We start from the raw sequence: 26,873 nt of genomic DNA, 5'->3' as shown, positions 1-26,873 counted from the left end.
TGTAAACTAAAACTAAACTGTATATGTAGTATTTTTCTGTTAAAGAAACCAGGTGGTTTAATCTAGTTTACCACAATCTAGATTTTACTCACTACATCCTTTTTAAAAAAATTTTTTTTAATTGACATATAATATTTGCCCCAGGAGTACAGGTCTATGAATCATCAGTCTTATATACTTCACAGCACTCACCATAGCACATACCCTCCCCAGTGTCCATAACCTAGTCACCCGTCACCCTCTCCATACACCATGCCCCCACCACCGCAACCCTCAGTTTGTTTTGTGAGATTGAGTCTCTTATGGTTTGTCTCCTTCACAATCCCATCTTATTTCATTTTTTCCTTCCCTACTCCTTAAGCCCCCCACTCTGCCTCTCATATTTCTCATATCAGGGAGATCATGATAATTGTCTCTCTCTGATTGACTTATTTCACTCAGCATAATACCCTGTAGTTCCATCCACTTCGTTGCAAATGGCAAGATTCACTGCATCCTTTTTATGTCACCTCACAAGTTCTTTTGTTCCAAATAGCTCTTATTTTATCTGTAGTCTTAATCAGGTTCAAATTGAGGTTTTAGTAAGAATATTCATAAGGAGGGGTGCCTGGGTGGCTCAGTGGGTTAAAGCCTCTGCCTTCAGCTCAGGTCATGATCCCAGGGTCCTGGCATTGAGTCCCACATCGGGCTCTCTGCGCGGCAGCGAGCCTGCTTCCCCTTTCTCTCTCTGCCTGCCTCTCTGCCTACTTGTGATTTCTCTCTCTGTCAAATAAATAAATAAATAAATAAATATCCTAAAAAAAAAAAAAAGGAATATTCATAAGGAGTCTGTTTCAGTCAGGAGGTACATGTCTAGTTGTCTTTCTTTTTGTCATGTTAGTTGTCACGGAAAAGGTTTGCTTTGATCCCTTAATTCATCAGAAGTTGCAAAATCCTGATGAGGAACCCTCATGGGAAAAGCAGGTTGAATGTTTGATTCTTTCCCTTTATTTACCAGTTTCCTGGTAATGAATTGATTTTCTCATATTCTGAGATAAGTAATGAGTGAGTTTTTTGTTTTAGTGTCTTTATGAACTCAGGGATTCAAAAATATTTGAAGTGTTTCAATCTACTGCCTTTGTTTTTCTTACATCCTATGTCTCTAAGCTACTTTCTGAATTCCTGTGACACAGCTTTAGCACCCATTGTAAACCTCTGTGCTTTTGCCATAATAAACTTCTTTTAAACATTTCCTGCCCCAGATCTGGAGATAGCCATTTCTCCAGAAAGCCCTTGTTCTTTTAGTGGGAAATGGTATTTAAGGGCCACAATTTAGGTACTATGAAACCTGAATTTTCACTAGGTTTTGGTTCAACAGAAATATTCCAGTTGTGCAACAGACCAAGTAATTTATTTTTGACTGTCTTTCTCCATACACACATACATATATTATAGATGAATAGAATTGTATCATGACAACATACACAATATTTTTATCATGAATATCTCCCATCACATCTGCTCCCCAGTATGTGCTTTCACTTTTGCTTTTAGGTCTTGGTCACAGTGAATAATACTGTAATAAATATTCTTATACATGTGTTTATGTATTCTTTTTTATTTCTATATCTGGTCAGCCATGTCTAGATTTTTCTTTATAGATTCTGGGTTTCCAGACTCATTTATGAAAATCTCCCTCACCTTTAGACTAGTGATTTTTGAACTATGTAGTATGCATCAGAGTCACCTTCAGGACTTGTTAAAATAGATTGCTGAGTCCCATGCCCAGAGTTTCATATTTGTTAGGTCTGGGCTAGGGTAGGGGCGAAGAATTCTCATTTCTAAGAAATTCCTGAGTGTTGGTCTTCCTAGATTTTTGGAACCATGCATTGAGAACCACTGCCTTAGATAATGCGTATTATTTTGCATTTTGCATTTATTTGACCCTTTGATTATCTTGACAGATTTTTACTCTTTTAAAACCTTTGGCATCATCTTTAATCCATTAACCAAATAATCTTAATAAGCATTTGACAATCAATATAATATAAAAGTAGGAGTGGCTATTTAGAACCTGGAACAATTTTATTTTGGCTATCATTATAATTGGGTCTGGAAATTATAATTTGATTTTAAAGTTAGCCTTCAATTCTAACACATTTTTATTGATTCTAAAAATTTTTTAATAAATCCATTGTATGAATGGTGTCTTTGGTAAACTGACTGTTTCACCTGAATTCCATTGATGTAAGACAAAAAATGAGTTTAATTAAATTACGGTTACCCATATATTTCTGTCTTTAATGGGAGAATTGGATTCATAATTAATAACTAAAACCTTCCTGACCATATTTATGTTAAATTGAGTAACTGGATAAGATTTGTGACTTTATGCTTTTGACATATTATTGGAAGGTAGTCTTCCATATATGGCTATCTTCCGTTGATAATAAAATAGGAAAATTCAACTTGCTTTATGTAAGACTACTCAAATTCTTAAACTTCTTCATTATTGACATAAGGATTTAATATTTAAACTTGAAGTGGAATATTTTATACAGCTAAATCTTTATTTTCTTTTATTACCTAGTTTGAATATGTTGTATAATAATAGTAAAATCAAGTTGACGTAATTTAAACTGCTATTTTGCTATTTTATCTTTATTTTAGCCACATACCTGATTATATCTTTAAAATGTGTAATTGAAAATAAATCTAAACCTAGACTATAAACATATGCTGAAGTTTATTTCAGCCCTTTTTTCTCTAGTATTGTTCTCCTTTTTTCTCCCTCTTTCCTTTTTATTTTAAACCTAATCTCTGTTTCCTTATTAAACTTAAATCACTATTTCTTATCTTTCACTCATGCTTTTATATCCTCTTCTTCCTTCTTCAGAAAAATTACTTGACTGTAAAGTTTTACTTTATAAATCTCAAGCCAAAAGAGCCTTTCAATAAGATTTGTACAGTCTTCATATAGCACACAATTATCATATATTCACTTGGATTTATCTTTGTTTTTAGAAGTAGCAATGTACCCTTCAAAGATATACAGGTTATGAAAGATAGTCATGTCTGCATATTTTATACAGCTGCTAAAAGTATTCTATGCTAAAAGCATGAAATATTACTTGAATTTCTCTACTTAGTACTTAAATGTCACCATTTGAGTGTTAAAACTGTATTTAATTTTTTATTTGAAAATTGTCTTTTGGGGGTTTTTTTTGAAAATTATCTTTTGTTTTTACATGTTTACACTGTTGTAAAATACTTAATGATACATTGTTTTTTTAATTTAATTTTCTCTAGGTTGAAATTCTTGAAAATGAGATTATTCAAGAAAAGCAAAGTCTTCAGAATTGTCAGAATTTAAGCAAGGATCTAATGAAGGAGAAAGCTCAACTTGAGAAAACAATTGAAACACTTAGAGAAAATTCAGAGAGACAGGTTCATAAATTTCCTATTAAGCAATATGCTTTGAAGTGTGTTAACAAAAGTTATTTTAAAGTTTAGGCAAACAAAATGTTCATATAACATGAAAGGCAAATATTTTAGAATTGCTTAAATTTTAGAGTAACTATGGTTTTACTTCATTTTCTATCCTGTGTATTTTAGGAAAATTGAAGGGAAAGCTTAGAATTTTTTAAATGGTCAATATGCTTAAAAATTATCTGGTATAAAATTTTGTGATACCTGTGCTTTCAAGGGTCTGTGAAATAGGACTGAAGATTATAAAGTTTTTGAGTGGAGTTGGGGAGAAATGCAGCTGTACTCCAACCCTGAGGAAGAGGGGGATGTGGTTGCTACCTCTCGGATGCATTCTCATTTGCTTTCAAGTGTTTATTGGTCTTTCTCATTTGATGCTTTAGGAAACTGAGAATTGGATATATTGATTAACCTGCTATTTTAAAGTTTGTTACTTTTTTAGAAGTAAAATGATTATTTTTTTTTTAATAAATAAAATAAAATAAAGTGATTAGTTTTAATATTATCCAGGTGTAGTCCTCAGGCTACCTATAAAAATATAGGTCTCTATAGAGCTACAGAATAAAAATTCTAGAGCTAAGCATGAATCTGTATTTTTACAAGGTTCTCAGGGGATTATTTAATACTGACTTTCAAGAACCACAAAATTAGGCCATGATATAAATTGGATGGATTAGTTTTCAGATGTACCAGAGGATTTTGTTATTTTGATGTTTCCAAATTAGAATTCTTAGGGGAATGAATACAGACCCATATATATACACATATAAATATAGCAATATTCATTAAGAACCCACTGTGTATATGCATTGCAAATTTTTTGGGAAAAAAAAAGTCCTGTGTTCTTATTTAAATTTAAAACATGTAACTATGAATAATCCGAAGATCACTTTGATTAGTATTAAATACATCTCTCCTCTCCATTTCTTTACATTATAAACTCCTTAAGGAAAGAAGGACCTGGCAGTACATGTACACAAGGGTCTCTCAGTAAATATTTGTCAGAATTAAAAGTAAGATAGAAATTAGCACCCATTTATGTCCTGATTTCCCTGTTATTTTTTAGAAAGGAGAAACTATAATTAAAAATATTTTGTTTATGCTCAATTAAGTTTTTTATTTTCTCCTTTGTTCTTTATAATTAGATTAAAATATTGGAACAGGAAAATGAACATCTGAATCAAACCGTGTCTTCCTTAAGGCAGCGCTCCCAGATAAGTGCTGAAGCAAGGGTGAAAGATATTGAAAAAGAAAATAAAATTCTCCATGAATCGATCAAAGAAACAAGTAGCAAGCTAAGCAAGATTGAGTTTGAAAAAAGACAAATTAGAAAAGAATTGGAACACTATAAAGAAAAAGGAGAACGAGCAGAAGAACTTGAAAATGAGTTGCATCATCTTGAGAAAGAAAATGAATTGTTACAGAAAAAGATAACTAATTTAAAAATTACCTGTGAAAAAATTGAGGCATTAGAACAAGAAAATTCAGAGCTAGAAAGAGAAAACAGGAAGTTAAAAAAAACACTGGATAGCTTTAAAAACCTTACTTTTCAGTTAGAATCCCTAGAAAAAGAGAATTCCCAACTAGATGAGGAAAACTTAGAACTGCGAAGGAGTGTGGAATCTTTGAAGTGTGCAAGCATGAAAATGGCTCAGCTACAACTAGAAAATAAAGAACTGGAAAGTGAAAAAGAGCAACTTAAGAAGGGTTTGGAACTCATGAAAGCATCTTTCAAGAAGACAGAACGCTTAGAAGTTAGCTACCAGGGTTTAGATACAGAAAATCAAAGGCTACAGAAAGCTCTAGAAAACAGCAATAAAAAGATTCAACAGTTAGAGAGTGAACTACAAGACTTAGAGGTGGAAAATCAAACATTGCAGAAAAACCTGGAAGAGTTAAAAATATCTAGCAAAAGACTAGAACAGCTAGAAAAAGAAAATAAATCATTAGAACAAGAGACTTCTCAACTGGAGAAGGATAAGAAACAACTGGAGAAGGAAAATAAAAGACTCCGACAGCAAGCAGAAATAAAAGATACCACGTTAGAAGAAAACAATGTGAAAATTGGAAATTTAGAAAAAGAAAACAAAACTCTTTTCAAAGAGATCAGTATTTATAAAGAATCCTGCATTCGTCTGAAAGAATTAGAGAAAGAAAATAAGGAGCTTGTGAAAAGAGCAACTATTGATATAAAAACTTTGGTTACGTTACGAGAGGTAAATATAGTTACCTAAATTTAAGCCAAATTCTTTTTATATTTTTAATTCAGGGCTTTATTAAGTTTTATTGGAACCCATAAGAAATTTGAATCCTGTGTTTATGGTTCGAAGTAGAAATTCGGAATTAGAACTAGAAACATTTTCTAATTTCATACTTTTGTTATACCAAGAAGTACATGTAAATTTTATTTTTTAAGATATAGTAATAAAATTCCATGTAGTATCTCACTTATTATATTATAATTTTATATCTTGTTTCAAAATAATATTAAAATATTTGATCAAGACTCTAAATGCTAAAGTATGATAGGAAACATGATAGCTACTATTTATTGAATGCTAACTATGTGCCAAGTAGTGGGCTACGGACTTCATAACTTATATTTATGTATATTTCTATAATTTTTACAACTAATCCTCTATAGATACTATTTCCATTAGATCAGAAAGCATTAGAGACATTAAGTAACTTAGGATCACACAGCTAATAAATGGCAAAATTGGATTACTGGAATCAAGTCCAGATCTTTCAGACTCCAAAATACAAAGAATTTTGACCTCTAAGCCTGAGCATGCAAATCAGGTTGAACTTAAGGGTCAACACTGAACAATTGGTAGTTGCTTGGATCTGTGTGTTGAGAAGAGTTGTGAAACTTTCAGGAGTTGATTGGCAGTAGGTCCTATGAAACATGATATAGATTAGAAGACATCATGCTTGGCTATTTTTTGCTATCCCTATGCTGTACTATACATGGCAACCCTTTAAAAGGAGTTTAAAAGTTTCTTACAGTTCTGGCAGAAACTCATTTCAGGAAGTCTGCATTTCTGCTAAACAGACATTGAGAAGGACCCGTTATTAGATTTTTACTTTTATTCTGTTGTTGTACAGTCCTATAGTCATGAACAACAGGTTCCTTGGGTCTGAACTTCTAAGAATGTGCCCTTTTTCTTCAGATCAGTGTCTTAGGGCTCTTCCACTGACAGACGGATGCTTGTGGTATAAGAAGGGTGTGGTATCCAGCATATATTCATAGGAAGAAATATGCACTAAAGTCCTAGCTCATTATTAAAAAGTTAATGGATATGTATCCTTTTCTTACAGTTTTCAGACCTAAAGTGTTCATAAGTAAAGAGTTTTTCCTTTCAGTTTCCTTAACGAAAAGTTAAGAAATATTAGCAAAAAACAAAAAAAGGAAAACTATATTGTTGAACTAGGTTATTTTGTTGCTTAACTACTTTTTATTGGTGAAGAAAAATTCAACGACATTTCTGTTTTTCTTCACCAATAAAAAGTAAGGACTGAATTATATGTATTCCTGGATAGTGGTAGTTATAGTCTTGGCTAACTTTGTTAGATGTTCATGATCATGACATTTATGTGAGTTTTTACATTCCTTTTAAAATAAGGATTTGGTAAGTGAAAAATTGAAGACTCAACAAATGAATAATGATCTTGAAAAATTAACTCATGAGCTTGAGAAGATAGGGTTAAATAAAGAGCGACTCTTACATGATGAGCAAAGTACTGATGACAGGTGAGTATTAAGTCTCTTTGGCAAACAGTTGAAATTATTATTTTTCTGCTCAAACATTCTTTGCTGTACTAATACAGAATATTTATATTTCATCCTGTTTCTGGTTCCTTTCTTTCCATAGAGAAATTTCTATAAGAAAAAAAAAGTAAAAACCCAGATAAATACAACCTCATATTGATACAAGAAAAAAATACTAAATATTACTATAAACAGTTACGACTTGGTAGAAAAACAGGACGCCACCCAGCTAGTGAAAGACGAGAGGGTGTAATTACCTGCAAAAGTAGCATGAGATAACAATAAACAAACCCTCTCTTGAAATATAAAATTAGTTTTTTATTTGAATCGTGTACTTAAATGCCTCAGTTGTTTCATGTATTTTGTGTGCTAAAAGTAGACTTAGAGAGAGATGGAAGAGAAATATGAAAGAAAGGAAAATATACTGATGTGATTAAGGCATAAAAATAATGTGGAAAAATAAGTCTTGACAAACAGAATAAAAAATTACTTTATATACACTTTAATTTTGAGAATGATCAATACAAGCTTAAAAATTTTTATTCTCTCATGATAATTACGGTCTGTCAGACAGATTTTCAAGTAGTCTACTTTTTAGCATCCAGTTAGCCATGTGATTCCAGCTAGTTTAGAAGTATGTATTGTTAAAAATAACTGTTTTATGTAGTCTAGATTTTAATTCATTGGAATTTTGGGGTTTTTTTGTGCAAGATATTTATGTCCTCTTTTTTTTAAAATTTTTTATTTTTTATAAACATATATTTTTATCCCCGGGGTACAGGTCTGTGAATCGCCAGGTTTACACACTTCACAGCACTCACCAAAGCACATACCCTCTCCAATGTCCATAACCCCATCGACCTTCTCCCAACCCCCCTCCCCCCAGCAACCCTCAATTTGTTTTGTGAGATTAAGAGTCACTTATGGTTTGTCTCCCTCCCAATCCCATCTTGTTTCATTGATTCATTGGAATTTTTGTAATGTACTTTGTATCTTATTGTCTACCAACTCTTAATGTTCTAGTATTTATTAAATGTGTATAGGAAAAATTAATGCTGATTATATGGGGTTTGTTTATGTAATTTTGAAAATATTCAGAGTTAATAGAATAGATTGAAACTCAGAGGTTAGTTCTGTAATAACAAATAGAAATAATTTGAGGCATTCATTCTAGCAATGAATTCAAGCAACCATAATTGGATTAATCATATAGCTTTTCATGATAAACTATTTTTATTTGAATTAGATAGTTAAGAGCCAGTTGAGTTGACTAACTCTTAGTATAGATACCAAATATGCATCATTTCTTTATTCACACAAATTTATTACCCATCATGTTTAAGATATTTAGGTGTTAGGGGTGGGGATCTGTACACTGTGTAGCTACCCAAATTGACCCTCTTAGAACCCAGCTGTAGATGAGTACTTCATACTAATTTGGCACCTCTTCCCAAACCTTAATTCAAACAACTTGTCAGTATTATTGAGCTCTTATCATTTGCTGATCACCAAGCATCAAAGAAATGATAATGCTTCTGCTGAACCTTAAAGAATGACTGAAATTTGTGAGGTGGAAATGGTGGAGAAGGGCATTCCATGGAAATAAAGCACAGAGACGTATTGAGTAATTGTTAGAGTGACACGAAAGATCGATTAGTAAAAAGGGCAGGGGCGCCTGGGTGGCTCAGTTGGTTAAGCATCCGACTCTTGATTTGGGTTCAGGTCATGATCTCAGAGCCCTGCATCTGGCTCCAAGCTTAGTGGGGAGTCTGCTTGAGATTCTCTCTCCCTCTACCCTCTCTGCATCCTTTCTCAAATAAATAAATCTTTAAGAAGGAAAGAAAAGGGGACAAATTGGAGGCAAAGAGACCACTTAGGAAGCTATTGAAATAATCTAGGCAAGATGTGATGTGTTCATTAATCTACACATTTCTGTATATATATACAGAATGATATATGAAAGCATTAGAAATGGAGCTAAGGGTATATATTAAACTTTGGGGGGAACTGGAATTGAGAGTGTGATCAAATTTGGTAGATCAGAAAAAGCAATGTCTTAAGCCACCAAATGAGGTTCTTTCTCAATCATTAAGTTAGCCTTGGTGTCACAAGGAAAATAAAAGCTCACAGATATAAATTCCTTAGCATTTCATCCCCTTGGAATTTATGTATATCTGCACCTATCTTTACTGCTAATCTCAGGTGATGTCCCTAATTATAACCTTTTCTAACCTTTTCATCTTTCTCATTGATGTCATTCCCTCTAACTGTTTTAAGTAAGATACAATTAAGTTAATTCTTACCATTAAGGAATAGATAGTCTAAGTTGTGTGTTTGCATGTATAAATAGATAAAATGCAACAAAGTAAATTCAGTGGTAGAGTTACAAAGAGAGTGCTAAGCAGTCACTCTTGTCTTTTTTTGACAGCTCTTTTCTTATGTCTTCTCGTAATATAGTTTCCTAGGGTTATGTATTCAGGGCTCTTAATCATTTATTCTGAATGCTATGCATTGCCATCTATCATCTTCCCTGATAGCTGCATTATTCTCCTCTTAGTGGACGTTTTCATCTAGACAATCTAGAAGCAATGCAGGCATCACACATTCAACATATCCAAAGTTAGATTCATTAAATGCTTTTAAAAATGTCTCCTGGAACACCTGGGTGGCTCAGTTCATTAAGCATCTAAGTTCAGCTCAGGTTGTGATCTCGGGGTCCTGGGATCGAGCCCCCACATCAGGCTCCCTGCTGAGCGAAGAGTCTGCTTCTTCCCCTCTCCCTTCTCCCTACCTGTTTGTTGTCTTTCTCACCCACACACACACAAAAAAAGTCTCTTTATTCAAGCCAATACCAAAATGAATGAGATTTATTCTCTTTTCTCAATGAACTTAAAAACTGAGCGAGCAGAAAGCGTGTATATATAAATTAATTAGAGTAAAAGGCAGAATGATAAAATTTCTCATATATGTACTTCAGGTTTTTATTCAGTGTAATTATCAAGATTCTCATGTATAAGAATTCATCATGGGGCGCCTGGGTGGCTCAGTGGGTTAAAGCCTCTGCCTTCGGCTCAGGTCATGATCCCAGGGTCCTGGGATCGAGCCCGCGTCGGGCTCTCTGCTCGGCAGGGAGCCCGTTTCCCTCTCTTTCTGTCTCTGCCTGCCTCTCTGCCTACTTGTGGCCTCTGTCTGTCAAATAAATAAATAAATAAAACTTAAAAAAAAAAAAGAATTCATCATAATCCCTAGTTTGTGATTGACTTTCAAACTGTATTCATGTACTGTCCTTTCTGTAAAAAATAATTACAAATAATATATTTATGAATCCACCATTCAAAAAGATAACTAAAATATTGACATTCACATCTGCCTCCAGTGATGAACTGTGTTATTTTTGTACTTGGATAGTAGGTACAAACTTTTGGAATCAAAATTAGAATCCACTCTAAAGAAGTCCCTTGAAATAAAAGAAGAAAAAATTGCTGCCTTAGAAGCTCGATTAGAAGAATCCACAAATTATAACCAGCAGTTGCGCCAAGAACTTAAAACAGTAAGTCATTTCCCTGGAAAGAATTTTAATTGTCAAAATTTGGACAGAAAAGTGTAAAGTAAGAAAACAAAAAAGCATCGTCATTAATATTCTATTTCTTTCTTTTTCTTAAATTTGAGAGTAGCAGATCTTGGTCATTTAGTTTATGACAAACTATATTTTGTTTATACACTGTAATTTATACAATTCTATTTCATGTGCACATGTTCCCCATGCAGTTAAAGACATACTAGTTTTGTGGGAATGGAATGGGGAAGAGGCAGTCTTACTCTTTAGAAAAGCTCTCAATGTAATATTGACACTTTGACATACTTCTATTGAAAATCCAGGTAAAAGTTTGATAGAGATGTGGGTATGAGGATACCAAGTAGAGGGAAATAGTATGTGTGATGTAAGAAATCACCTGTTCTCAGAAATTTGAGGTTTTCTTCTAGATCTGCTGTCTTGTGATATTTGGAATTATTCTGTGAAATAAGCAGAGCAGGAGCACTGTTTTCCCTTACATAAATAAATTGAAATCGAAGGGGCTTGTCCATTCCCTAGGATTAGTATATGGTAGATAGGTAGAATCATGTTCTGTTTTTTTGTTTTGTTTTGTTTCCCTTTTGTCATCTCTGTGGTACCACCAGGAGTGGTTTTATAATCAACTAAACATTTAGATTGAGAAGATTACTGTGGGCCTAATTTAGAATCGTTTGATTCAGGATGCTGTTGGAAATACAAGTATATAGCAGGGCCCTGTCATGGGTCCATCTTATAGTTGTTTGAAAGTCATATTCCCACCAAATGACAGTTCAGGTATAAGACAATGAGATTCACATTGAGCATGCAGGAGCTGCACTGTCTTTGAGACTCCATGCTCCATAGTAGTCATCATCTCTTGCAAAAACTCTGAAGGCATGGAGGTCTCCACAATGGATATAATAGTTTAAAGAGTTGCTGCACTCAGAGAAGTTTAAAGATACGGCTTCCTATTAGGTACTTATAGTTCTTGCAGTCTAAATATAATTTACCTGGTGCCTGGGTGGCTCAGTCATTAAGCATCTGCCTTCAGCTCAGGTCATGTTCCCAGGGTCCTGTGATCGGGGCCCACATTGAGCTCCCTGCTCAGCGGGAAGTCTGCTTCTCCCTCTCCTGCTCCCCCTGCTTGTGTTCCCTCTCTCTCTCTCTCTCTGTGTGTCTCTCTCTGTCAAATAAATAAATAGAACCATAATAAATAAATAAATAAATAAATAAATAAATAAATGAATAAATAGAATGTGCCCGTTGGGTCATTTTTCTCATATGCAATCTTGCCTAGTAACACAGAACATTCCAATTTCTTCAGGTTTCTAAGGATGTAGTTAACAAAGATGGATTTCTCATACAGAAAAGGAAAGAGGTTTTGTTCCCCATTTGCCCACACCATCATTTTTTGTATTTGTACCATGAAACATATATTATTAAAGAAGAAATTCTAGAATTTTGCTTAGTTTACATGAAGGATTATCCAAAAAATAAAGTAAAATTTGGTGCCAGATTTAATTAATCTGCAGTGTCTAGGTTGCAAAGAAAGTCAGCTTCATGAAGCTACTCAACCAGTTTGGGTATGGGTTGATTATACGCATTTCAAGTCCAGGGGCCAGAGATGTAAAATTTCATCATTTTCCACTTCCAGCCACTTTGGCATTGGATCAGCCACGTGCCATAAACAGGAAATTAGACTGCCATAAAACTGAAATTAGACTGTACTAACTTTTAATACTATATGTGAAGAGGTTTATCACTTGAAGGTATGAAAGTTAAATATGAGTTGAAGGCCTGAAGTAATTGCTAAAATAGCATGACCAAAAGGTATAGCTAATATGCCAGCAAAGGAGATAAAGTAGAATTATTATAAAACAAACAAACAAACGAACAAAAAAAACAGGAAAAAAAGAGGAACAAAAGTACAGATTGGACAAAGAGCAAAATGTCAGTTTTAAAACAAACCAGATCAATAATCACATTAAATATAAAAGTTCTAAACATCTCAGTTGAAAGGCAGAGGTTAATAAATTAGGTTAAAAGGCAAGACTCACCTGTATGCTGCCTCAAAGAAATGTTGATGGCAGATATGTCGGGTTTTTTTTTAAATTTTATTTGTTTATTTATATGATAGAGACCACAAGTAGACAGAGAGGCAGACAGACAGAGAGGAAGGGAAGCTGCTCCCTGCTGAGCAGAGAGACCGATGCGGGGCTCGATCCCAGGACCCTGGGATCATGACCTGAGCTGAAGGCAGAGGCTTTAACCCACTGAGCCACCCAGGCACCCCAGATATGTCATTTTTTATGTGAACATAAATTAGAGATTCTGTGGATACATCAGGTAAAGGGGCATTATTGAAACTTAGTTGTAACAATGGACTAAAAATAAGCTTTGAGTTTTATTCTCAACTCCCCTTCTTCATAATGGCATATGCCTATAGTCTTTAGAAACCTAGAGAAAAGACCCAGTGGGAAATTAATGTAAAATAGGATAGAGGTAAATAAATAAAATCTTTAAAAAAAAATAGGATAGAGGAAATGATGTCACTCATTTGTTATTAGGATATTAAAATTTAGGGTGGCTGGGTGGCTCGGTGGGTTAAAGCCTCTGCCTTTGGCTCAGGTCATGATCCCAGGGTCCTGGGATCAAGCCCCCCATCAGGCTCTCTGCTCAGCATGGAGCCCGCTTCCTCCTCTCTCTCTCTGCCTGCCTCTCTGCCTTCTTGTAATCTCTGTCTGTCGAATAAATAAATAAAATCTTTAAAAAAAAAAGATATTAAATTTTCTTTTAAAAGGGGAAAATTAGGATCCCAGAACACCTATTAGATCACTCAGCCAAGCTTTAAATTATATTCTGTCTTGGGCATCTTTTTTCTTTAGTCTCATGTCATTTTCTAACTCAGTTGAGTCATAAGCTTTCTTAAGGCTTGCTTTAGATACTGAATTATTTTAGACATTTCTATTTTTGTCTTAATATAAAGTTTGGGTTTTAATTTAGAAATTTGTGAAAAATGTCTCCATGGATAAACTAATGATTCAAGAGAAATACAATAATAATTGGCTTAAATTGAAGAATGCTATTAAGTTAGTAATTTTGGTAATGTAGGATGACCAAGTTCTTAGTTTTGAGTTGACTCTCTTAAAGTAGGGTTTGGTTGTAATGATACCGGTAAACCCTGGGTAAGATAAATCCTTGGCTTGCTCACTTTTTATCAAATAAACTACAGTAATTATTTGTGGATTAAGACCTGAATAAAGAAGTTACTAATTTATCTATAAATACTGCTCATTCTGGGCAAAATATCCTGCTTAAAAGGGCAGGCATATACAGATACTTCCTCAACTTTAGATATCTTTTTTAGAAGGAGTTATTACATATGTCAAGTCTTCATCTGACCTTTACATGGAATCTCTGAAATTTCTAAATCCAGCTATAGATGGGTCAAAATAATTATTAATATTTAGCAACATGTTTATGCCCAGTTAATTGATTCTTTAGTGATATTTTCATCATAAGCAACAGGATCTGAAATTATTATGAGAGTATGGCCCATATATTACTAGAGTGTACACATGAGCAGAGTGTATTTAAATTTTCTAGGAGAAAAGAATTTGCAGTTTACAAAGCATAAATTGTGATCATGATAGTAGTGCTAATCATACATATTATTTATCTTTCACATTTTAATAGTGTCTTTCACATTCACCAGACCATTGTAGAGTCTGATTGTAAGAAGTGATAACTTTGGTGATTCTTTTTCTCCCCATTAACATATTTTAAATAAAATTTTAGGTGAAAAAGAATTATGAAGCTCTCAAACAGAGACAAGATGAAGAAAGAATGGTACAGAGCTCTCCTCCAGCTTCTGGTGAAGATAATAAATGGGAGCGAGAAAGTCAAGAAACAACTAGAGAGCTTCTGAAAGTTAAAGACCGATTAATTGAAGTAGAAAGAAATGTAAGTATTTTTAAATTTTTAGTAGGAAAAGATTATTTTTGGAAGTATCATTATGTATATAACTTAGGAAGTTTATCTAATCTAGTTTATACTTTCTTGACTGATTCATAGTAAAAGAGTAAAGAACTAATAATTTAACTTACTTTTCTCCATCACCTTCGTATATGTCCATCAGCCAACTTTGTCAACTCTTTTGTGAAAATGTAATCCAAGCCCATCATTGCTCCTACCATTCTAGTCTAAGGTACCATTATCTCTCATCTGGATTATTAGAATAGCCTCTGATTGGCTGGCTTCCCCCCTTCTACTCCTGGCCCAATCTAACCCATTTTTATTATAGTAGCCAGATTTATTTTTTAAAACATAATCCTGGTCATGTCACTTTTCTCCTTAAGATATTCAGTGGTTAAAAAAAAAAAAAAGATATTCAGTGGTTTCCCCTTCCAATTAGAATAAAATTCAAATTTTTCAGTGTCCTTCAAGATCATTCCTGACTTTGTCCTGCTTCTATTATTGGTCTTAGACCACACGACTCTTCACCCCTTCTATTTATTAACCTTGAGATATTATTACTATCTGTCAATACCTAGAATACACAAAGCAGTGCCTAGTATGTAAGTAAAACAACTGAAGTCATATTAGCCTTTTCTATTTGTTCATATTTCCAGAGATTTATGTTTGGATCCTCTACTTGGACCACATGACTGGCATTCAAGCTTCATATCACATATCTCCTGCAAAAGATCTTTCCTGACCCCTTTCCCCAGTAAAGTAGCTGTTTTCAACCTAAACAATTCACTATCATGCCATAAGTTTCTTTTTCATAACACTTCATGCCATAAGTTTCTTTTTCATAACACTTCTCACTAGTGAAATTATATTGCTTTTTTATTTGTTGGTTGTCCACTGGAAAAAAGCTTCTTGACAGCAGGGGCTGATCTTTTCTTTCTTGTTTTTTTTTTTTTTTTTTAAACCACTGTGCCATCAGTATGTAGAATTAAGCCTGGTAGATAGCTGACACAGTAAATATTGGCTGAATAAGTTAGAGAAATATTTGTCAAAAAAAGGTAATCAAGCTAATTCATCATCCATCCTTTAAAGATGAGTTAATTTAAGAAAATTTATATACTAACAGGTAAAATAGTTGCGGTTGTTGTTGTTATGTTTTAATATAACATGAATTGAAAACTTTAAGCCATAATGCCAAAATTAATCTCCTATGATGTTGATTCCTACTTCCTCATCCAGAAGTAATCACTGTAAACAGTCTTCCCAGACGAATGTTTGTGACTTATCTGTGTATTTCTTTTGGGACACCTGGGTGGCTCAGTTGGTTAAACGTTCGACTCTTGATCTCAGCTCAGGTCTTGATATCAGGGTTGTGAGTTCAGACTCCCATATTAGGCTCTATGCTGGGCTTAGAGCCTAGTTATTTAAAAAAAAAAAAAAAGTAGTATATTTCTTTTTTTTCTTCCAAGATTCAAATTTTAGTTAGTTAACATGTAGCATAATATTAGTTTCAGGTGTAGGATTTAGTGATTCATAAGTACCCTCCTTAATGCCCATCAGACATATCATCCATACCTCCATCTACCTTTCCTCCAGTAACCCTCAGTTTGTTCTCTGTAGTTAACAGTCTGCTTTCTGGTTTGCCTCTTTTTTTTTTTTTTTTTTAAACCCCCTGTGTTCATCTGTTAATGTTTCTTAAGTTCCTCATATGAGTAAAATCATATGGTATTTGTCTTTCTCTGACTGACTTATTTTGCTTAGCATAATACTGTCTTGCTCCATGCATGTCGTCACAAATGGAAAGATTTCGTTCTTTTTTCAGCTGAAAAATTTTCTATTGTATACATACATAGCACAACTTTCTTATTCATCATTTGATGGCCATTTGGGCTCTTTCCATAATTTGGCTATTGTGGATAATAGTGTTATAAACATCAGGGTGCACGTATCCCTTTGAATCAGTGTTTCTGTACCCTTTGGGTAAATACCTAGTAATGCAATTGCTGGATTACAGGGTAGTTTGTCTTTAACTTTTTTTTTTTTTAAGATTTTATTTATTTATTTGACAGAGAGAGACAGTGAGAAAGGGAACACAAGCAGGGGGAGTAGGAGAAGGAGAAGCAGGCTTTCCTTTGATTGGGCAGAAAGCCTGATGCAGGACTTGATCCCAGGACCTTGGGGTCATGACCTGAACTGAAGGCTCAGTGACTGAGCCACCCAGGTGCCCCTATCTCTAACTTTTTGAGGGACCTCTATACTGTTTTCCATAGTGGCTGTACCAGTTTGCATTCTCACCACTGTATTAGAGGGCTCTTCTTTCTATACATCCTTGTCATCATCTGCTGTTTCCTGTGTTATTAATTTTAGCTATTCTGACAGGTGTGAGGTAGTATCTCATTGTAATTTTGATTTGTATTTCCCTGATGATGAGTGATGTTGAGCATTTTTTCATGTGTCTGTTAGCCATTTGTATGTCTAGAAGTATATTTCTTTTACAAATTTACATCTGTGGATTCATGCTATACAGTATTTTTACTTGCATGTTTCAATTATGTTATCTTAGGGATTTATTTTAGGCAGTTATAGATCATATCATTTTGTTTACTATTCCATAGTGTGGATATTACCATAATTTATTTAAATAAATGTATTTTCAGATTTTGCTGCAATGAAAATCCATGTATAATATGTTCATGGGGTAGTAAATTCCTGATGGCAGAATTTATAGGCCAGAGGGGGTGTGTGTATGCATATATGTATATGTATATCTGTGTAATTTTAACTGGTGTCATCATGTTAGCCTTTGAAGATCACATCAGTTTTCAATTCCACTAATAGATTACCTGTTTTTTTAGATAAACATTTGATGTTTCTGGACTTTTAATTTTTGTTAAACAGTAAGAAAGTATTTTAATTTTCATGTTTTAAATTATTAGTGAGCTATTTTATATCTTTCTGTTTATCTGCCATATATGAATACCTATTTTAAATATTCAGTGATTTACATATATATATGTATGTGTATATATATATGCACATAGATACAAACCTCCATCACTTCGGTTAATAATTGTATTTCAGAAAATTTTGCTGGTATGTAAAAGTGCTGTAAGGTAAATCTCTTTTCCCATTGACTGACTTCATAAATTTCTATTGGAAAAAGTTACTTGGTTGTCATTTTTTAGCCATTTTATTTTAGATAATGTTTTATAAGATGGCTAACCTTCTATTACACCAATAATTTGGGTGCATTTGTCAGTATATTTACTGACCTCCTAACTTTTCCATTATAAATCTTTTCCTGTTCTGAGATTTTCTTTCTACTCTATCTCTTATTCTTTATAGACTATAGAACTTTTCTTATGACTGTAAGGATACCCAGACTTGTCATTAGAGCTTTGTACTTTTTGGTTTCTTAAGAGCTGAACTATAGTAGCACCTAATGTATGTAAGTGAAAAATGGTTCACTTTTTGGTGTATCAAGATGGTATATAAATATATCAGCATTCAGTATTATTTTTCCAGTATAAATTATTTCACCGTTTTTATTCAAATAAATGAACACAAGAGAAGTAAATCATTGTGCTTCCTCACCTTTGATTTTGTGATAAAATGTATGGGTTAAATCATTACTTGCCTTTTATACAGTGACATGTAGTATATGTAACTTTGAAAGCCTATAAAATGAATGATTTCTTTGTCCCCTCTGTAGATATGATAAAAGTGATATGTTGTGATTCAGTTGTAACTTTTTATGCATATTGCAATTATATGCAACAAATTCTGGCCTTTTTGGATGTAATGTTTTATTTCAGTTTTCCAGAGGTTCTTTGTTTATACATTTTTATGCTGATTTTTTATGAAATGTTATTTAGAAGTAAACCTAAAAATATAATATCCATGACAAACATTTTAATATCTGTCAAATTAAATTAATAATGATCTTTGATTTGCATAGTAATTCACTGTTTAAGTATAAAATTGAAATGTGGTAAAATGTACTAGGACAATTGAAAATTGTATGTTTTGTTTGGATTTGCTCCAGAAGTCCTATAGATAAAATAGAGTCTTAATAAGTGTTTTATACCATGGGGAAAAAAAATCTCTAAAGAAAATATGTAACATCTGTTAGGTCAATTTTGAACTAAATGTTTTAAACACATGGTTAAAATTGTTCCTGCTTCTCTTCCAAATTTGTATTTATTAAAATAATTAGTTTTGCTGCTACCCCTGAGACCAGCACTCACCTGTGTATGTGTTTTTGCCTTTGGGCAGTTAGAAAATGTGCACTTCATTAGCTAGACACAGTCCCACATACTTTTGAGCAGCATGAAAACCATATAACTAATAAACCCATTCCAGTTTCTTGTGTTAATATATGAAGAATGAAATATTTTATTTTTTGGACATTATAAAGCAGACAGTATAATGACACAATAGTAAGGTTTTGGTATTAGTGCTTTCTTTCTCTTTGATGAACTCTCTCTTTACAATTTGGGATAGAGGGGAACTGTTTAAGTCTTCCAAGAATGTTGGGATTTTGTTTTGGATTTTAATGGTAATAGTTGTTACAAAATTCTAATATCTGTTAAACAAATATGTTTGTTACTTTTAAAAATATGTGTGTTTTCTTTATTAAGAATGCTACCCTGCAAGCAGAGAAGCAAGCATTGAAAACTCAACTGAAGCAACTGGAGACACAGAACAATAATTTGCAGGCTCAGATTCTTGCACTTCAGAGGCAGACGGTGTCCTTACAGGAGCAGAATACTACTCTTCAAACCCAGAATGCAAAGCTTCAGGTTGTAACGTAATATTTGGGGATATGCAACCAAATTTTTGAATTATGCTCTTAAAAAAGGATAACTAGACATGGTAACATTGTTTCTTACTGAGTGGATTTAATGGAAGATAAATTAAAATATATTGACTTAATGCTATACAGGCTTCCAGAGATCAACATTTTTTAAAATAACAGAGCCTCTAAATATTAATAAATTCACTCAATGCATATAAATACAATAAAGCTAACTTTATCTTTATTTAAAATATATAAAAATATATTTAAAAATTTTTATTTAAAATATTTATGGGCACACCCAGGACTACAGTGGAGCCCCTGACACCTACATAAGGAGCCAGGGGAGCAGCAGCAGCCCTAGCCAGGAAGGCCTGGCATAAGAAAAGAATAAATAAACAAAGTGAAATACTTATTTATTTAAAATATAATTTTATCTTTATTTCACTTAAATTTACTTTATGGCCTTTTCAACTGTTTCACAAAAGTTGATTGTTAATTGCTCAAGTAGGAACCCTTGCTGTGGAGTATGATTGCAAATACCATTGTTTATTTCATTTTTATAGCTTTCCTATTGGTTCTTAGGAAACAACACAACATGAAAGTTTTGTCTTCAGACTTTTCCTTAGTTCAGAGGATCCATCTTGCACTTAATGCTATAGTGTCTTTTCACACAGAATGATCAGGTTGAGAAAAATACAACTCTTTGAAATGTCTTAAAGAGCCAAAGAAAAAAATTCCATCTCTGAATGGAAAAAAGTTACAGAAAGTTCTTTCTGTAACTCTTTTCCAAATGGTAAAACATATACTAATATAATGTAGATGCCTAAGAAAATTCCCAGTTGAATTTTCACAAGTAATTTTTCAGTTTTGTTGCCTCTTAAGTTTTAGAAAGTGATAAAGTAGCATTTTAAATTCTGTACTTTTTCATGAGTGGAATACAGACTGTTTCTAATCACCTTCATTTAAAATAATTCAACCCAGAATGTACATATGATATGTATCTCAAAAGAATATTAAATTAAATAATATAAATGAATAATATTAAATTATATTTTGTTCTTTTAAATACTAAAAACCAAATTTTCTCAGTGTAATATGACTATATCTGCCGTGATTTATGTAGTGCTTCCTTAAGTTATTGTTATATTTTACATTTTTTATGTTGCCATTAGAATTTTTTTTTAAGATTTTATTTATTTACTTGACAGAGAGATAGAGCACAAGTAGGTAGAGTGGCGGACAGAGGGAGAACAGGCTTTCCACTGAGCAGGGAGCTTGATGCGGTCCTCGATCCCAGGACCCTGGGATCATGACCTGAACCAAAGGTAGCCACTTAATTGACTGAACCACCCAGGCAGACCTAGAATTTTATTTTGAAATAATTTTTAATATGAGAGAATTATTTTATCTGTAACACATAACACATATTTGCATCCTCTAGAAGAACAAGATAACTATTTTTCTTAGGTCTGATAAACAGTATACTTTCTTACAGGTTGAAAATTCTACCCTTAATTCCCAAAGTACTTCACTTATGAATCAGAATGCACAACTCCTAATCCAGCAGTCTTCCTTAGAAAATGAAAATGAAGCTGTAATCAAAGAGCGAGAAGACCTAAAATCTCTCTATGATTGTCTGATCAAAGATCATGAAAAGCTGGAACTTCTTCATGAACGTCAGGCTTCAGAGTATGAGTCTCTCATCGCTAAGCATGGAACTCTAAAGTCTGCCCACAAAAATCTCGAGGTGGAACATAAAGACCTTGAAGATCGGTAATTTACTATCTTCTCTTGTATTGTTAATTTAAAATCAGTTTTCTTTAGATAATATAATAAATGCTATGTTAAAATAATCTAAAATAATTTACATAGGAAATTTATGTATCGTGTTTATAGTGGTACTTACTAATAAATTACTATTGCTTTCTTCATTGCTAAAGTATTTTCTTTTTTATAAGGAAATATTATAAAACAAATACCTAATATTTTTTCCAGTTACAATCAGTTACTAAAACGGAAAGGACAATTGGAAGATTTGGAAAAAACACTGAAAGTAGAACAGGAAAAAATGGTGCTTGAAAACAAAAACCATGAGACTATAGCTGCAGAATACAAGAAACTTTGTGGTGAAAATGATAGGTAATAAATATTTATGTATTTTAGTTTTGTATTATTCATTACATCTGAAGTGTATACTGCCCCTTTGTAGTACCATCTGTAACTTAGAATTTTTTAAAAGGACTCCAGAGCAGTAAGTAAATTACCCAACAAAATCAAGCAACTATTTATAAAATGGCTTGAAAACCTAGATCCCTGTTTTCACCTATTGTTTCTCTCTTGATTTATTCAACTAATTAAGTTTTTAAGCCACATTTGATAATGAAATTTTTGTACCTTGATAGCATTTATATGCGTTATTGTAACAGAATGTAATGAAGTAGGATTCTTTATTTCTGTCTTTGCTAGTGTGATATCTCAGTTCTTGTCTTTCAAAGTTTTTATAAGTGAACAGCTTCTAATTTCCTAGATTTGTACTCTTATTTTTAACTGTCTTAGTTATTAATGGTCTCATACTGCCGTGAGGCAGTTATTTTTTAGTTTGTAACCCTGGGAACATCAAAACTTGCCAACCCCTAATCAATCTGCTTCATAAGGGTATATATCAAAAGGTTTTTAGAAACCTTTCGAAAGTTAAGCAGTCTGCACATTTGCATTGCACTTACACTTAACCATAGCTGAAGTGCTAAAAAGCAGCACACAGTTCAAATGGAGGTCATTCATTGACTATTTGTCCTGTTATGAATTTAATATAATCCATTTTTAGAACCGTATTTGTTTTCCTTTACAAAAAAAAATCCCTAAGCTTCTAGAACTATTTTTATTTCTATGCTCAGTAGTTTTTAATTTAGTAATTGTTATAACTAGAAATAGTGTATTGGGGGATTTGAACTTTCAATTAGCTCTACACCAAGCTAGAATCAAGAAGGATGTATCTTTACGGTATGTGCAGTAGAAGACCAAGTTGTGACAAGTTACAGAATACAAGGACAGGGTCGTTTTCATTATACACATAACATTGGAGAAGGCACTTACTATCAAAGTTCCATCTTGAACCTAACCTTTTTCCATTGTTGGGATTCACAATGAACTGGGACAGTTTGTGAGCTTGGGTAGGCCTTCTAGGAATCCAATTAGAGGCCTTTTTTTATTTCAATCAATTTAATTTCATGTCAATGAATAAATGAATTTATTCATTACTGAGGAGCCTTCTGAGAAAGAACTCGGCCTCCATGATAAGAAAAAAATTGAGCATGATGATTTTAAAACGGGAGATTCTGCAGGCTTGGAAGGGAAGGGTGGTTTGAGTATTTTCTATCTCTCAAATACATAAAACCTGTTCTATCCCAACTTTTATGTATTCACGTCTATGTTGCAAGGCAAGAGAAGGCTTTAAGTAAAACCTGAAAGAGCTCTTACACCAAAAAAGATATTTATGAAGACTTGTCTCAAGAAGAATAGTTTGTTTACCCATTTCTCTAAGTAACCTAAGTTTTAATCTTTGATAATGCCAAACCAACAAAGTTTCTTACATGACTCTAGTTTGTCTCAGCCTCTTTAGAATTGTGTTCACTGAATTACATTTTGATGTTAATGTTCTCAGCTTTAAAGGACAGTGTAAAAAAAACTCTCTTAAAGATCTCATTTTAGCATTTGCCTTAGAGATGATGTTGAGGACATTGTATATGATATCTCTTCATATCTTGCCCTCATAAAGCATCAGTAGGTAAATCTTTGATCTCCATAGGTGTTGATATATTGTGTAGCTATCTGTATCTCAGTGAGGTCTAACCAGCTGTTATAACTCATGGCATACATTCATTCATGGATTCGACCCATTTATGGAACATTTTCTGTATGTTTCTGGTCTTGCCATTTACTTTTTTTTTTTTTACCAATCCTTGATTTTTAAAATATATTATTTTTGTTATTTATTTTATGATTTTTGTAAACTGACTCAATTCTTTGGGTATTGAGTTGAAGTAAATGATTAGATGTTCTGAGCAAGTACCATTCTTTTTCTTAATGCCACAAGATAAAGGTCGTTAAACTAAAGCCAACTCAGCCGGCCAGATCCAGGCTGTGTCCTGTTCTTGTTGTTTGTTTTTGTTTTTATTCTTGTTTTTCAGATTTAAAAACAGATTTTAGGGATGCCCGGGTGGCTCAGTGGGTTAAGCCTCTGCCTTCAGCTCAGGTCATCGTCTCAGGGTCCTGGGATCAAGCCCCGCATCCACTCTCTGCTCAGCAGGGAGCCTGCTTTCTCCTCTCTCTCTGCCTGCCTCTCTGCCTACTTGTGATCTCTCTCTCTCTCTGTCAAATAAATACATAAAATTTAAAAAAAAACCAGATTTTATTATGTACCTCTTCTGTTTTTATTTTTACTTTTTTAAGTTTTTATTTTAATTCCAGTTAGTTAACATAATAGTATTAGTTTCAGTAGTACCATATAGTAAATTAACAATTCCATCCTGTTTCAGTTCATCTCCCGAACTAAAAATAATTTTTGCATTGTAAAAGTTTGGGGGTGCAGAGAGGGAAAAATATCTTTATGAGCCACATGCAGTAGACAACATGCTAGAAGATTTCAAGGGAAGAGTAGTCTGAATTTTCTATTCTAGTTTTACAGAATAGAAACAGATTTTTGATGAATTTAATCACTGGGTAAAGAGTCCGATATATTCTCTTAAGTATGTCTGAATGTGATCCACAGCATTTTCTCATTATGTAATTACAATGAAAGCTATTAAGGGAATCTAATTCTCTTTCTATCATGATTTCTAATTATAGGTTGAATCATACATATAACCAGCTTGTAAAAGAAACTGAAGTTTTACAAACTGACCATAAAAACTTGAAAAGTCTTCTAAATAATTCCAAACTGGAACAAACAAGATTAGAAGCTGAATTTTCAAAGCTAAAGGAACAATACCAACAATTGGACATCACATCCACCAAGCTAAATAACCAGTGTGAGGTGAGCTTTGACAAGTTTCTTTTTTACGAATCAACACATGCCTGAAAAATAATCATATTAAAATGAGAATAACAGTATATATTTGCTTGGGTATTTCTAAAAGAATTGGTCAGGGGTGGGGTACCTGGGTGGCTCAGTCATTAAGCATTTGCCTTTGGCTCAGGTCATAAGCCCAGGGTCCTGGGATCGAGCCCCGCGTCAGGCTCTCCACTCTGTGGGAAGACTGCTTCTCCCTTTCCCACTCCACTTGCTTGCGTTCCCTCTCTTATTGTGTCTCTCTGTGTCGAATAAATAAAATCTTAAAAAAAAAAAAAAAAAAAGAATTGGTCAGGTAATTGAAATTCACAAGTAATTCATAAAAACTTCTTTTATTATGGATTTCAACATTGTTTAGTATTAGTTTAAACTTGTGTGCCCATATACTTTGAAAATGTGAAATTGTGCCCTTGTTTAATGAAAAAATGCTTACTTAGCACCTGGCATGTACTAGAAGCCAAAAAGATAAAAATCTTTCCCTTTGTGGAGCATAGATTCTGGTGGAAAGAAATAGACAATAAACACAACGAGCAGGTGAAATATATAGTATTTCAATGTTTTAAAACATATATTGCACTTTACTCCAACACTTGGTGGTGTAAAACAAGCATTTATTAGGCTCCCAGGTCTGTGGATCAGAATGACAGGGACAGTGGAGCAAGTTTGTTTCTGTTCCACTTGCAACTGTGATTGAAAGGCTAAATGCATGTTTGGTGGTTGGTGCTGGCTACCAGCTGGAGGCATCCGTTTTCTCTCCACATGATGTCTCCCCAAGGGCCAATTTGGCTTTCTCACAACATGGTGATAACCAGACAGAAGCCATCTCTACCATAATGATCAAACCTCAGAAGTTATGCGGCATCATTTCCCCTGTATTCTCTTCATTGAGGCAGTCAAAGTCACATTCAGGCAGTCAAAGTCACATTCAGGCTCAAGAGAAAGAGAGAGTAGATTCTGCCTTTTGGTGGAGAATGGCAAGATTCTTACAAGAGCATGTGAACTGGAAATACTACTCTATTTTGAAAATTGGTCTGCAACATCTGGTATGTTACAAGGTAGATAAGTTATGTGCAAGTAAAAATGAAATAGGACAAAGAGGGATAAGGAAGACTTCCAGGGTGGATAAAGGAATATAGATTGAAATTTTAATAGGCATCCTTCAACAAAGATAATTTTATTCTGAGTAAAACGGGGGAGCCATTTGAGTGTTTTGAGCAGAAAAGACATTGGCCTTATGTATACAGTTGTGTTATTAACATAATTCCATGCTGCTCTTTGTGATGGTTTGATAAAACAAGTTTTAAAGTCTAAAGGGATACTGAAAGCCTTAGAAAATCCTTAAATTTGGGCGCCTGGGTGGCTCACTTGGTTAAGCGACTGCCTTTGGCTCAGGTCATGATCCCAGAGTCCCGGGATCAAGTTCAGCATTGGGCTCCCAGCTCCTTGGGGAGTCCTTCTCCCTCTGACCTTCTCCACTCTCATGCTCTCTCTCACTTTCCTTCTCTCTCTCACACAAATAAATAAATCTTTTTAAAAAATCCTTAAATTTTATTGTTTGGCCCCCAAATCATTGAAGTTTGAATATAGCTTAACACCTGAATTTCATGGCACTTTTAAGAAAAGGCCCTTAAGCCAACTTTTAAAGGGAAATAGGAGTAGAAAAGTAATACTTAAAAGCGTTTTGTCTGAAATGATAAACCAATAAAAAGAAGTACTAGTTTAAAATCATATTTAATTACCCAACAAGGCTCAGAAAGTATAGAACATTCATTATGCCTGTGATTTATAAAAGTGCAAATAAAATATAGCCGGAGTGATGGACTTACAGAAGGAGGAGGAGGACAAATCCACTCCCCAAGAAACAATAAAACTGGGCAAAATTGTCAAAAACAACCATTGTAGTACTCTGGAACTGCAGTAAAGGTGTACAACGGATTGAGAAGCATTTATTAAAGAAAACTGCTTGACTTTGTGTAGGGGCTGTGATTGTCTGAGGCATTTTATCTTGTGATTTCTCCCATTCCCCTCCACCTTCCCCAATTCCAATACCTAGTAGTTCAGATGAGGGGCATACTGAGAAAATTAGCAACTTTGCTACCAGAGCAGGCTGACTTGATTTGAGTAGAGCACAAAAAAGTCCCATACTCAGGAGAGTTGTCACAGGTCAATTCTCAGGTGGTCTGAGGTTGGAATATTGGTTGGGGTAAGGAATAGACCAGCAAATTAGTCAAAAATTTAAATG

The 26,873-nt window shown here is 33.7% G+C and overlaps 1 protein-coding gene across 9 annotated transcripts in view; it reads left to right on the top strand.

Moving 5' to 3' along the window:
• The window catches only part of CCDC88A (coiled-coil domain containing 88A), a 122,174-nt gene that overhangs the window by 74,719 nt on the left and 20,582 nt on the right, over positions 1-26,873 (top strand). For all 9 annotated transcript variants that reach the window (XM_032352162.1, XM_032352161.1, XM_032352164.1 and 6 more), the window contains exons 14-22: positions 3,289-3,426; positions 4,611-5,681; positions 7,092-7,219; positions 10,646-10,787; positions 14,589-14,753; positions 19,403-19,564; positions 21,059-21,336; positions 21,559-21,702; positions 24,409-24,595. In XM_032352162.1, the coding sequence (XP_032208053.1) occupies positions 3,289-3,426; positions 4,611-5,681; positions 7,092-7,219; positions 10,646-10,787; positions 14,589-14,753; positions 19,403-19,564; positions 21,059-21,336; positions 21,559-21,702; positions 24,409-24,595 (2,415 nt within the window). The remainder of the gene's footprint in view (positions 1-3,288; positions 3,427-4,610; positions 5,682-7,091; positions 7,220-10,645; positions 10,788-14,588; positions 14,754-19,402; positions 19,565-21,058; positions 21,337-21,558; positions 21,703-24,408; positions 24,596-26,873) is intronic.

Source organism: Mustela erminea, chromosome 7 (assembly GCF_009829155.1).
Source record: "Mustela erminea isolate mMusErm1 chromosome 7, mMusErm1.Pri, whole genome shotgun sequence".
Lineage (NCBI taxonomy): Eukaryota > Metazoa > Chordata > Mammalia > Carnivora > Mustelidae > Mustela > Mustela erminea.
This window is presented reverse-complemented; position numbering and strand designations above follow the sequence as displayed.